Here is a 12,923-nt window from a genome sequence, read left to right on the forward strand (position 1 = left end):
AAGTGAGTCTTCCTTCACTCTGGGTTTACAACCCAGGCTCAAGGCCGTAAGTCTGGTCTCTGCAGATGTAATGCAACTAATACTATCACTGATGGAACCACTTCCTGAATAACTCATCCAAAAACAATGTCCTAATGCACTAACTAGATAGCAGAACAAGGACAAGGGCCAAAATAAATCCACAGTGAATTCTGATCTTTACAGAAACAATGAATCACCAAAACTTGCCAGTTAAATAATAATAATAAAACTGAATTTTCCATGAGTCTCCCAGGGAGCGAGAGAAGCCAAGTGTCCTTCAGTGCCTAATTCTTCACTCTCCATAAAAATTGTGTCTGGTCAGGGAATGTTCCAGCTTGTCAGCTGTGCTGCCAAACATTCAGAAGGTTATTTTCCTGACAAGAAAATGTCATGCTGTCAGGCTACTTGGGTTGCTACTGTTGTTCTCTGCACTGCTGTTGCTGCTCACTGTTATTTTTCAGCACATGCTCCAGCTGTTCCTGCTCCCCCAAAACGCCAGAGAGCATCTGACCAACAGGGATGTGAAATCATTGGGCTGGAAGTGTAGAAACAAGCAGTGGCAAAAAAAGGGAGGTTTTGTTGAGTTTTGAGTTTTTTTTAAGCCAGGAGGGATTCTAGTTTTTCCTTTTCTTTATAGCCTTTTCTCAGCTAACGTCAAGAATTGTAGCAAAGTGGAAGCTTGTTATCAGGGAACAAGACTGCAGGCCAAATCTCAGCTTGTGCAAAACATCTGCTGTGAATTGAAGTCCATGGAGTGATGCTGGTTTTCACCAGTTGTAAAACTGGCTCCCCTTTTTGTAAAGGCTTACTGAGACAATACTACCACTGGATGTTTATGCATATCTTTTAAACAATTTTCATAATCAATTTAATTGCTAATAACAAACTCAAGAATTCGGAAGGCCTAGAATGCTGTCCTGCAGCCTTCACTCTGGCCTGAAGCCCCAATGGTGTCACAAGGAATATCTGACTCAAGTAAATAAGACTTCTAAAAGTGGGCACTGACTAAAAGAAGAGCAGAGGTTTCTCCAGTTAGTCTCCTTCTAACACTAATAAAAGCAGTAATAAATATCTGGAAGTGCCCCAGCTCTTAAGGAGCTTGAAGTTAAAATTTCTGCCTCTGGGTTTAAAGATGTTTTTATACATAGCAGGATCCACCATCCCTTCAAGAAAAGAGGCATTGGGGAGGTGATGGGATCCAAGTTACTTGCTCAAAGTAATCATAGGTGAATGGGGATTCTGTGAAGAGCAGGGACAGATAGAAAATGGGAAGACTGAATCTGGGAAAGAAAAGAACATTTTTCCAAGGGCCCTGGTGGAGGATGAGGCAAGGCTCCATTTTCCCACAACAGGACCAAGGAAGGCAGGGGGAAAAGCAGCACAAAAAGCTATCTGATCTCATTATGAAGCAGGAAAACAGAGAGGCAACTGGAATTCCTTCAGTTGAGAGAAGAAGTGATCAGAGTCCCTTTTCCCTGACCATGAAGAAGGATGAACAAGCACTCCTGGAGACCGTGGGGAGGAAGGACTTTTTGCTATCAAGACTTTGTCTTAGAGGCAATATTGTTCTTGGGTGGCTTTTGTGGTCCACCCAGCTGAAGCTGGGCCAGGGATATTTAAAAGGCCACTGTAAAAGAGTGGTTGAGGGAAGTAAGCTTACTATACTGTATAATTAAATCGCTACCTAAAACTCATTTATGAATAAGGAGACATTTATCAGCTTTAAAATCTACTTCTGGATATCATTATGGCCTCAAATTATAAATATTGCTGGCATATGCAGAATTTTTCTAAGATATAACAAGTTACAGACAGGACATATATCATTTAAGGTGCAACTAACAGAAAAAGCCTGACTTTCCTCTCCTTTCCAGCAGGGTAAAGCATGAGCAATTTCACTAAACTGAGGGGAATTAGCTAACTGTTTAAATGTGATGTGGGCATGAGGAAAACCCTGCTCATATAATAGACAGCTGTATATCTGAAGAAGAGAAAATTCTTCACTGGTTTATGTCATAATACAGGAAAACCCAGTCTAAAATTATGTATGACTGCTATTTTACTCCATCCGATTACACAAACATGTGGAACTGCCTCAAATAGATGTTGGTGCCCCTGTGGGTATCCTGGTATTTTCTTACGTATTTTGTGGGATTGTACCATAATCCAGAATTTTCTGTTAGAAATACTCTCTCTCAAAACATGTTCAGCTTCTTCAGGCCTCAAGTCTTCTCTGACAGAAAGTTCCAGGTAAGGGAACACACCTTAGAAATGTGATTATTCTCTAAAGCTATATTCTACATTACTTGGTGCATCATTACAGGTTAATTAAACCAAACAAAGCACTGTACAGATTGATTTAAGGCACTGAATATTCTTATGTCCTTCTGATATCAGCCTCTGAGAACCCCAAAAACTAGGAACTTGGTTATTTGATATCAACAATGACAAATGACTGCCGAGTTAACACTGCCCCAGTTCTAGTCTCTCTTTTTTCCTGGTTTTTTCACTATCAATCCCACTTCCCCACTCCTGGCCAATTGAGAACCCTTCCCCATCTTAGCAGTTGTCTGAGGCTGCATGCCCTTCAGAGCTCCTCACTTCCAGATGGGTGGAAATACTTATGATTCTTGAGCCCTTCGCCACTCTTTATTACACGAGCTGGCTTCTGCCATGGCAACAATGGCTTACAAAGCTTACTGGCCCCTTCCTATTTCCCAGCATAAAGCAAGAGAAGAAAAGGACACAGGGGCAGATGGCAGGGGTGGCAAACGTGAAAAGAAATCTCCACCTTTGTATTTCAAGCCAGAGAAACACAGAACAGAACAAACTCTGGAAAGAAGTAGTCAAAGACTCTTATTCCCAGGCTTCTGAATAACTGGGTGGTGCTTTCCCCTTATCTCCAAGAGCCCCATGTGGCAATGATATACGAGGAAGGAGCTGGCTTAGCTGGCTGTGGAGCACTACAAGTCACCATTACTTGCATCAGAGATGAAGCAGTACATCTTCAAAAAAGGGGGCAGCCTGCACTACTAGACATGTTTAGGCAAAGGCCTTGCATTTTACAGGCAAACTTGGACTGAACAGAGCCCTTAAAAAGCACATGTATAGGGTAACCACCAGAAGCTGTTCACTAATCAGAATGCTGCACTTACCTGAGGAGTGATGCCACACCAGAAATTAGAATAGAGAGCGCGAGATTCCAACATTGGTGCCACCACTGTCTTATTCTCTGCTATCATCAGGTTCAGGGTCTGTGGGTTAGTGAGTAAGTTGTCAGCATCAACAAACTAGAAAAAGAAGAGAAAGAAAGAAAAAAATATCAACACCTTAGATGAAGCAACAGGCACTTGCAGTTTTCTTTCTTGGGGAGGGAGAGGCTTGATGGCTGCACAGATCAGCAATGGGCTAGAAATACCTTTGCTTCTAAGTCACCAACTGGAATCCGACCCAGGTGGATGGTGACCAGAAACAGTTGCCATTTGATGGTTCCACAGTGGCATTACATGCAATGAGCTGGTGGACAGGTAACCAATAAGGCAAAGTACATCCAGTGCTGTGTGCCTCTATGGAAAGGCCATCAAATAAAAAGAGAAACTGAACTCATCTCCTCTCTCAAACACCCCTCAAGTCAATTATACTAGAACATGTGGAAGACAATTGTGAGGGAGGCTTGTATTACTAGAGCCTACAGTGGACCAGTATGTAGGAAGAAGAGATGGCAGCTCCTAGCACAGTATAATTATTCACTTCTGCTCTGAGGACTGCCCTCTATGTCAGTTCTGCCAAAGTACTTTCAGCTATCATCAGACTTCATTAATAAAGGTTGGGCTTCAGCCTGAGGACTCTTTAACAGAGCACCTATCACCTTCACTCATTTACCCACCCAGGCCTTCAACCTGCAATCAGATTAGTCTGGATGGTTCACTGTGATCATGCAAGCACAATCCTAATCAGCAGAGCTTCATCCAAGAGGCTGGTTCACATGGATCTGATAGCAGCCTGCAGCCTTACAAAACCTATCGCCAATCAGATCGCATAATGATACAGGTGCTTCTCAAACAGATTCCGAGCAAACAGAAGTGTTATTATACTAATAAAAAGGAACCTTGTGGCAGTTGCAAACCCCTGGGTAGAATGATTGCCTGAAAACGTTCTGCCCAACTGCAGTTAATAAATCAAATCTCTCATTTACCAAGACGTAGTCTGACCACTTTTCTCTTGCAGTTCGCAGGGCAGCCTGCCTGAGCTTCATCACATGGGTAAACCTGGAGTTTGGCCAGTGTTTTGGCCCAATTTCATCAGGGTAAGACCTAGAAAAGCAAGAAATGGTTACTGCATCCATGTTTCATCCATGATACAGCCCCTATCTTTTACATTTCCTTTCTGCCTTCTGGATCAAAGGAAAACAAACAGTTACCTCAAGTGACCCAAGAAGTATGAAAGCAAAAATAAAAAGGCAGGTTCTGCGGAAAGACGATTCCAAGTTTATTCCCAGTGTATGTACACAGGGCTGGAAAGAACACACAGTGCTACAGCATTTCCTGCCTAACACATGGTGAAAATGGGACTGTGTCAAAAAACAGCAGCTCCTCATTCAGTGGGTCAGATACCCACTTCTACCAATCCTACTTCACTGCAGTAATGCAGATTTATACCAGCTGACAACTCATCCCCAGAGAAGTATGTACATCTTCATCACTCCTTTTAGCTCAGCATGCACAACACAGCTATGAGTCACCTGGATTTTACCATAACTTGTGCATCATTAGCAATTGTTTAGTAGGGGCCACCATCTAACCTTGACTTTGAAATCAATGAGAATAATCACTGGAGTACTTATAACAATGACTAACTGTTTCCAGGATCAGAGCCTATGGTCTGACTGCAGAGTCTTCATCAATGAGGAGGTTGTGGGATATGGAAAGAAATCCCAGGCAAGATATTCAGAGGATATAACATGGTGCAACTCCCCTGCCATGAGGAAGCAGTGACAACTGAAGCAGTGACAAGTCGTGCCAATTGGGGATCCAATCCCATAGCGGACAAATAGATTTTGCAAAACCTAGAGGTTGATAAGATTTAAACAAAACCCTAGTGGAATTAGGACTGTTTCTGAAAATTAGGCAAACATTCCCTTGCAGCTTGTGCACTAGTCAAACCACCCCAAAGAGAAAATGATTGCAAATAAACATATTTTTAACTTCTTTCTTTAAGATGGCAGGTGTGCAGAGATTAAACACATTAAATCTATAAATTAAATGAATTAGAAAAAATGCTTTGTTATAAATCTTTTCTGCAAACAGATGAGGAGTTTTGTTCTTTAAACTCAATGGCGTCTCTTTAAGTAATAATAAAGAGATTGTAAATCACCAAGAAGAGAATGTTGAAGAAAACTCACTTCCTGGCTGGAAAGTTTTGAAATATTTCAAGCCAGGGACAGAGTTCTGATAAGGGTTGGAGAAATGGAGCACGATTTTCATTTCTCTCTGCAAATGAAGCACCAAGCACCTGAATGTTCCTGTGAGAATTCTTGGCTGGGCAATGAATGTAGTCTCAGCTGTTAAATGGCTGAATAGGGACTTCTTACTTTTCATAGATCCCAATCCAACAGCCTTTAATTTTATACATGTGAGCAGTCTTAGCAAAGCCAAGAATATGACTCTTGTCTTTATTTGAGATTGAGCCTTGAAGAACCTGCAGGCAAACTCCATACCAGTCATTTCAGTAATTTAGTGTGTTAAATGCTTATTCCATCTGCAGCCTTAAAACAATGTAACAGCCATTAAGTATTGCTTACCTGACCGAAAGTTGTCTCAACAGAGTCTCTGTACTGAAGCAAAGGAAATTAATCTCAGTGGGGACCCTGTGTTCAGGGCAAAATGAAGCTGTCCCAGGCAGGGACATCTTGAGAAGAGGAAAAGAATGGAAAAACCTTGGACAAGGGTTTGAAATCAGAGAGGGACAGTTAGGGAGAGCCCGCAAAAATCCCAGTTGCTGTATTGGTTGGGAGGGTTTCTTCAAAAGTGGGGAGTTTTCCCCGCCCAGGGAAAGGGAAAGGGGGAGAGAAGGGTTCATGCTCCAGGGAGAGGGCTGTGCATGTCCGGCCACAGTGGCTCACCCCCTGGAGCCCACCAGACAGGGCAAAGGAGCACATGAGTTTGCTTGTAGGGAAGCAAACCATAGTTAGTACGTAATTGGGCAAGGGCTGCAGGAGCCAAACCCAGTGTACCCACGTGCTCACCCATAGGAGAAGTGTATCTGCTTTAGCCTGGAGCCCAAGCTGTGCGGCCCACTGTGCAGGAGCCATGGGCCGTGGCAGTGTACATTGTGTGTTGCAGGGACACAGATATGGAAGCAGCTGTCAGCAGTGCAGTGACACCAGTCACAAAGGAGCCACCGTGGTGCGATGGGAGGAGCTGGGGATTGTGTGTAAATTCATTGTGCATAATAGTATTAGTAGTGTTTGTAAATAAGTATCCAATAGCTCATGTTGTAAATATTAAGCAATTTTTAGTGCTTCAATATGTAATTATTGTTTATGCTTCCCCTTTAACCTATATCACACCTGAGAGATTATGAGTTTGTGAACCCCGCAGGCACCCAAATAACTATCTCCATTCCACCAGTGCTCCTTTTGTGAACTGTATATAGAGTTATTTTGGTAGCAATTTATAATTTGTATGCCCTTTAGTTATATCTTATTCTGTATATAACTGAATAGTTCAATAGTATATAATTAAATGTTTGTAAATAATTATACTGGTGGTTACAAAGGGCTTGTAAGTGTAAAAGGTGCCCTCTCTGCTGGAAAGCCCCATTTCAACTCCTAGGAGAGACAAGTGAGGCTCATGCTACTGAGCACCCCAGGATTCCAACACTCAGACGTGGCATGCAGGTAGTGCCGTGTGCCAGGGTTACAATAATACTGACATTTAACCCTCAACAATGATTTCATTAAACCACTTGTTAAGATACTCACTCAGGCTCTTCCATAGGCCTCCACTCCACATAATGGTAGAGTTTTTGCACATTCTTCAGCCACTCTTTCAGGATTGCTGTTGTGTTATCAGTGTTGTGGTCAGTGGCTGCCCTGCAGAAAAAACAGCACGAAAGACCCATTAATATTGGCAGCAATTCAACACCAAGCAGAAGATGGACAGCATGCTGACTGCATAGCATGGAGTTCTGGCTCAAATGCAGAAATACTCTCAAACGAGTGCAGGCTACCAACCCTGGCATGACTTTACTTACCCAGAGTATGCCAACTAGGAGCACAGAATATCTATATCTGGTTAGTTCTAAATCCAGGCAAATCCATGCATATCGCCATAATGATGGGCACCGTAGAACCTGTCAGACCTCTAACAAAGCAGTCTCTCCATACGCCAGCAAGGAGTTAGGTGTGATATGGAAAACTTCTACAATAAATTCTCAGGCACAATGCAAATGCTGGTGCCTCAGCTGCAGGTAAAGACTGGTCTTTAAAATGTCATAAAGACTACTTTCAAAATGCAGATGCCTATACGTTCACCTTCTTTGTCTGACAAAAGCAATTAAAACCACAGTCCAAAGTCTGATTCACATGGTAGACTCAGGTTTTTGTATGCAGTCCACTCAAGACAACAGAAGCGGGAGGGTCCCTGCCTGGATCTAGTTGTGCCCAGTTTCATAAGAAACATACAGCAATCAATAGTATAAGCTGCCATGTTGTTATGGGATCATGTCTCACAGAAGCCTATAGTAGTTTGGCCCCTGATTTCAATGGGCACAGGTTCGGGCAATAGGTACATATATGCAGAGCCCATGTCAGAAGAGTGGGTATATAGACTGCAATTCTAGAAGTCCAATGTGCTTGTTCAGTTCAAGGTATCATCATTAAGTTGTTCTCTGTAGACATCCAGATCCTCGCTGAGTATATTCACAAAAGTCTATGTTGTCCTATAGGAACTGCACAATGAAAGGAGCGTGCCTCATCTCTCCACACATCTACCCCAGGCTGAAATGCAGTTGGCTGCAGGGAAAGAATTCCTCACTTACTGCCATAGGCTTAGCCCCCTCAAACTGGGCCAGCAACAGCAGGTCCAGCACCACCACAGCACTGTGCACAGTGCCCCTGACATGCACTCTTCTGCCACCGCGTGCACAGCACCAGCGCATACTAGCCCTGGAACGGCCCTGTGGGAGGGAGGGCAGGGTCAAGTGGGCAGGCTCCACACTGCCCAGTCCCACCCCCTCCCCCCAAATGATATTTTCTAGTGCCGCTTATGCTTACTGCTGTGTAATAGGAATAATTATAGAAGCAGCTTGGAAAGCCAGTCACTTCCAAAGTGTACCTTTTACTTAGCAAGAACCTCCAAAACCACTCTCTTCACAGACAGCCTGGGGTGGAAGGGTTTTGAGAGAATGATGACCTGGGCAACAACATGCCATGCTACGCATCTGTACCACCACTAATGAATGCAACAAGGCTGAGTAGGACAGAAAAATAGATTATGGGACCTGTACACAGGGAAAGCAGCTCTTCATTTTTCTATTACGCAAAGAGAAGTGGTGCTGGCTTCTACCCTGGGGGTCTTTAAAAGGAGGCTGGATGAACACCTTGCCAGGGTCGTTTGACCCCAGTACTCTTTCCTGCCACGGCAGGGGATCAGACTTCATGATCTGCTCAGGACCCTTCCGACCCTACTAACTATGAAACTATGATTTAGGTCAAACCGGTTTATGGAACTTCTGCCCCAGATCCCCTCCTGATTCAAGCTGACTCTCAGTCCTCCAGCATCCCAAGATACTGTGAAGCCCTGGGCTGTGCTCTCTACTCCAGCAGAGTAGGGCTGGCCCCATCCCCAGCTGCCAGCAGGGGCTTTTCCATCCCTGCAGCTAGGAGCCAGGCTGATTTCCCCCAGCCCCACCCCCACCTTGGCCAGGGGGGTCAGCCTGGCGCTCAGCTTGGGCAGGGCGAGTAAGACCCCCACTGTGGACTTCCCTCCCCACCCCCTCACACCCCCATCACTGTGCCGATGACGGCAGGGGGGAAGCTCACCATGGGGACTTTACTCCCCACACCCAAGCCAGGAGCCAGGCCAATCCCCCAGCCAAGGAGGAGGCAGGGTGATCAGCTGGCTATGTCCCCTCCTAGGCCAGCAGGCCGGTTGAGGAGGGAATGGAGGGAAAAAACAGCACCCCCACCAAGCTCCAGACCCCCAGCTGCACCAATTCATTAGCCAATTTGATTCAGAGGAGATTCGGCAGCTGAATCTCTGCATCCAAATCAAATTGGGAGACCCATTAATCTCTCTGAATCAAATCGGAAGTCTCCAAATTGATTCAGAAAGATGCAGAGATTTGGCCATAGCCTGTACAGGTAAGCACTAGGCAGTGCTGGCGGAAGCAGCTAAGGGAGCAGCTGGCAACCCCAGCTCATCCGGCTGCTCCCCCACGGGGGCGAGGCAGGTAGTGCCAGGAGAAGCCGCAGGGGGTGGAAGGAATGACCGGGAGCTAGGGAATGGAACCAGGAACTGGAGAACTGAACCAGAAGCTGGGGGGAAGTCCCTATTCATTCCCCCAGTCCCCAGTTCTTCCCCCCAACCCCCAAGGCTTTTCCCAGGGCAGATGACTCAAGCCATGGCATATTCGGGGCGAGGCAGGCAGTCCTGGGAGAAGCCATGGTGGCTGGGGGGAATGATTGGGAGCTGGGGGAATTGAACCAGGAGCTTGGGAGATGCCAGCTAGGGGTCTGGTGCCTAGGGTTTCTCCCCATGCCCACTTCTCAGTTCGCCAGAGGCTCGGGAGAGGTTGTGGCTGGAGGAATCGTTGGGCTCCAGGCTCTCTGCAGTGGCCGGCAGGCTGGGAGGCCTGCTTTAGCGTCCCCCAGCTATTGGCAAGGACCACTGCAGGAGTCTGGCTGCCTTCTCTGACTTATTGATTCAATCCAGGCAATTCAAAGAAACCTGCAAAGACTGAATCGATTTAGCCTCTAGGTTTTTGACCATCTGTACTTGGCCTTAAAATACATCTAGGTACCAAACTCCACACTTTGGAAACTTCCATCCATTTTTTCCCTTGCAGAGTAAGGGAAGAAAGGGCAATAAAGAAGGCCCGATTAAAGTTTGAGGACAGAATGTGAAGCTATATTAAATTTTGGGACAGAAGGTGAAGCTTTGGCTCTACCATAGACCAGCCCTTTATTTACCCTTGGGCTGCTCTCTCACTCTAAGCCACTGTTAAGCATGAATGCTTTCTCCATTCAGCCCTACAAAAGAAGCTGACACACACATGACCCCAAACTGTCAGCTTCAATTGATGCTCACAGGGAGATCAGAGTGAGTGAAACAGAAGACCAAGACAGTTGTTAATAAATGAAAAGCAATTTCCTATAAAAAAAAAAAATGATCGGGAGCTGTTCAACACCTGTGAAAGTGGTTTATAGAAAGGCTGTGTCACTGAAGATCTCTATTCAGCAGCTGGCTCTCACTAATAGCAACAATCCTTGCTCCCCTCCAGCCCACACAGCAAGGAGATGGAAGTCCTTTGAGGCCTTCATTTAGTATGGAAGTAGGCCAACAGGGCTGTACAATTCTACAGGGGAAGCCCACAGCTGCCCTTATCTTTAAAGAGGTGCAGCCCACAAAGACTACATGGCCAGAACACAATTCTCCAGCTTGACCCAAGACAGAGCTCTGTTGTCTGTCGTGTTAAAAGTCACAACCTGACTTATGCTGTACTAGATGCTGAGGTGACCTTTCGTAAGGTCAGCACAGAAGTCACTGTGGGGGAAAATGCATTCCTGCTGTGTATACTGCACCTGCTTTGCTGGCAAAGAGATAAATTCCTCCTGGAATTGTGCAGTGTGCAATGACTTCACAAAGACAAGAATTTGGCTCATATAAAGGGCTCTAGTCTCCAGGATGTGTAAGTCTTAAACTTACAAGTTAGTTATACAGACTGCTGACAGATGGGGAAAAAACCCCAACGCAACAACAACAGGGCTTTAACGGAAGACGAGCTGGGTCAGTTTGACCTGGTTCACCCAACATCTGTATAGATCAGGTACTTCAGCGGGGCTTTTTGGTGCTTTTATCTAATAGCTGATTTAATTTTTCCACGTCTGTCAGCAGCCACAGTTTGTGTAACCTAGGGCAGTATTTCCCAGGCACAAGGCACACTTACATTAATACAAAATTTCCGTGGCACACCTGTTAAGGCATTCCCCATCCTCATACCTATTGTAGCTCATTGCCATGGCAAAATTCCATGGCACACCTGTTCATTTCTGATAACATACTTTTGTGCCATGGCACACTGGCTGGGAAACACTGGCCTAGGGTACGACTAACAATCTGGGCAATATTTATTTTTCTAATTTATTGCTATAAAATGTGAATTGCTCCTGAAAGTGATTCTCAATATTTTTCTCAGAAGTATTTATGTTCAATGCCATTGAAAGAAATCTGTGTTCCTAGCCCATGAAGTGATATCCAAGATAGTATATTATGCTTATGTACTTAGAATGAAATAACTCATGTGCCTCCAGTACTGCTGTACAGAAACTGGAGATACCATTTTTTGTTTGTTTGTTTTTAAAAGATAACCATTGCCTTTAAAAAAATCCAACCCCCTTAAAAACAAAACAAAACAAAACAAAAAACAAACAAAAAAGGATGTATACTGGCAGCCATGACCCCATGCAAGTATGTCAGGTTTGTCATTATAAACTCTGTTTTTCTGTAATGACATGGAAAATCATCTAAGTGTTCATTCTTCAGTCTGGCCAGACAGAATGGCTCAGTGGATTAGTAAGGTAATACAGAGTCTTGTAACTTCACCTCCCCAATTCACTAGGTTTCTCTCACTTTGCTGTCTAGTGGCATACACACAATAGTCAACCATGTGGATGGGGTTTTAATATACCCAACAACAATTTACATTTTTAAAAGTCATCATGAATGGACCTCAAGAGTAAACAAGGTTCTTTTGGAAACAACAATGAAGCAAGCAGTTTGATATTTTGAATGCAGCAATAGAGTGTATTGCATTATTTGATTTCGAGTGTACTGGTATTTTTATTGGCCTGGCCACAGCTTTTAATGGGCTCTTCTGAATGGCAGACCACTTTTAAGTTTAAATTTGCAGCACAGTTAGAACCTAGCACACAATTCTCATGAAAGGTCACCAGAAGCCTAGTAGAAAGGCCGTCACCTAAGCAGGGAGCGTGGTCTGTCAAGGGGTGCACCAACATACTCAGGGGGTGCATGTGCACCCCCTATGCATTGCCACTGGATGACCAGAATGCTCCGTGTCATTGTGTTGATGCTCTCAGTACGTGTCATAGGGAATTGTCTTGACAAAAGTCCTGGTACAAAACTGCACTAGTTGATGGTCTTCAAAAACAGATTGAGAGGTGGGTGAGGAGAGGGAGAATCGTGATGGAGACGATTCATACCCTGCAGGTATTTAGAGCCCCTAAATCAGGAGCCCCAGATTCTACCCACCCAAGCACTGCACTGAAACAAGTCAGCAGGAGCAGCCCCTGATTTGCATGAGGTGGGGCATGTAAATTTATTTAATTTAGATTGGAATGGCCTATACTGAACCTACTGAGCTCATTTATATAATGACCCATGCTTTTGGGCGGGGGACTTGCTCGGGTGGGATGGGCTTCACCTCTCTACTAAAGGCAAGCGTGTCTCTTCTTCCAGGTTGGCTGGTCTCGTACGGCATCCTTTAAACTAGCCTTGCTGGGGGAGGAGGCTGCAGGAAGACGAGGAGACACCACCCGAGCAAGACAGGTGACAAATGCAAGGAGTGCCCAGGTAAGAAACAGGGGTCCAGACAGTCTCCCAAATCAGGAGGTGGCACACGCAGCTAGGCAAAGCCTTAAATGCCTATATACCAATGCTTGT

General features: G+C 44.8%; 1 protein-coding gene across 1 annotated transcript in view; it reads right to left on the reverse strand.

The window, feature by feature from the left end:
- COLGALT2 (collagen beta(1-O)galactosyltransferase 2) overlaps nt 1–12,923 on the reverse strand; it is a 104,749-nt gene that overhangs the window by 29,250 nt on the left and 62,576 nt on the right. The window contains exons 2-4 of the mRNA XM_019530977.1: nt 7,004–7,114; nt 4,217–4,334; nt 3,177–3,311 (exon numbers count right to left, since the gene is read on the reverse strand). Of these exons, the coding sequence (XP_019386522.1) occupies nt 3,177–3,311; nt 4,217–4,334; nt 7,004–7,017 (267 nt within the window). The 5' untranslated portion in view covers nt 7,018–7,114. The remainder of the gene's footprint in view (nt 1–3,176; nt 3,312–4,216; nt 4,335–7,003; nt 7,115–12,923) is intronic.

The sequence above is a fragment of the Crocodylus porosus genome, unplaced genomic scaffold (genome assembly GCF_001723895.1).
Source record: "Crocodylus porosus isolate Cpor-Errol unplaced genomic scaffold, CroPor_comp1, whole genome shotgun sequence".
NCBI lineage: Eukaryota > Metazoa > Chordata > Crocodylia > Crocodylidae > Crocodylus > Crocodylus porosus.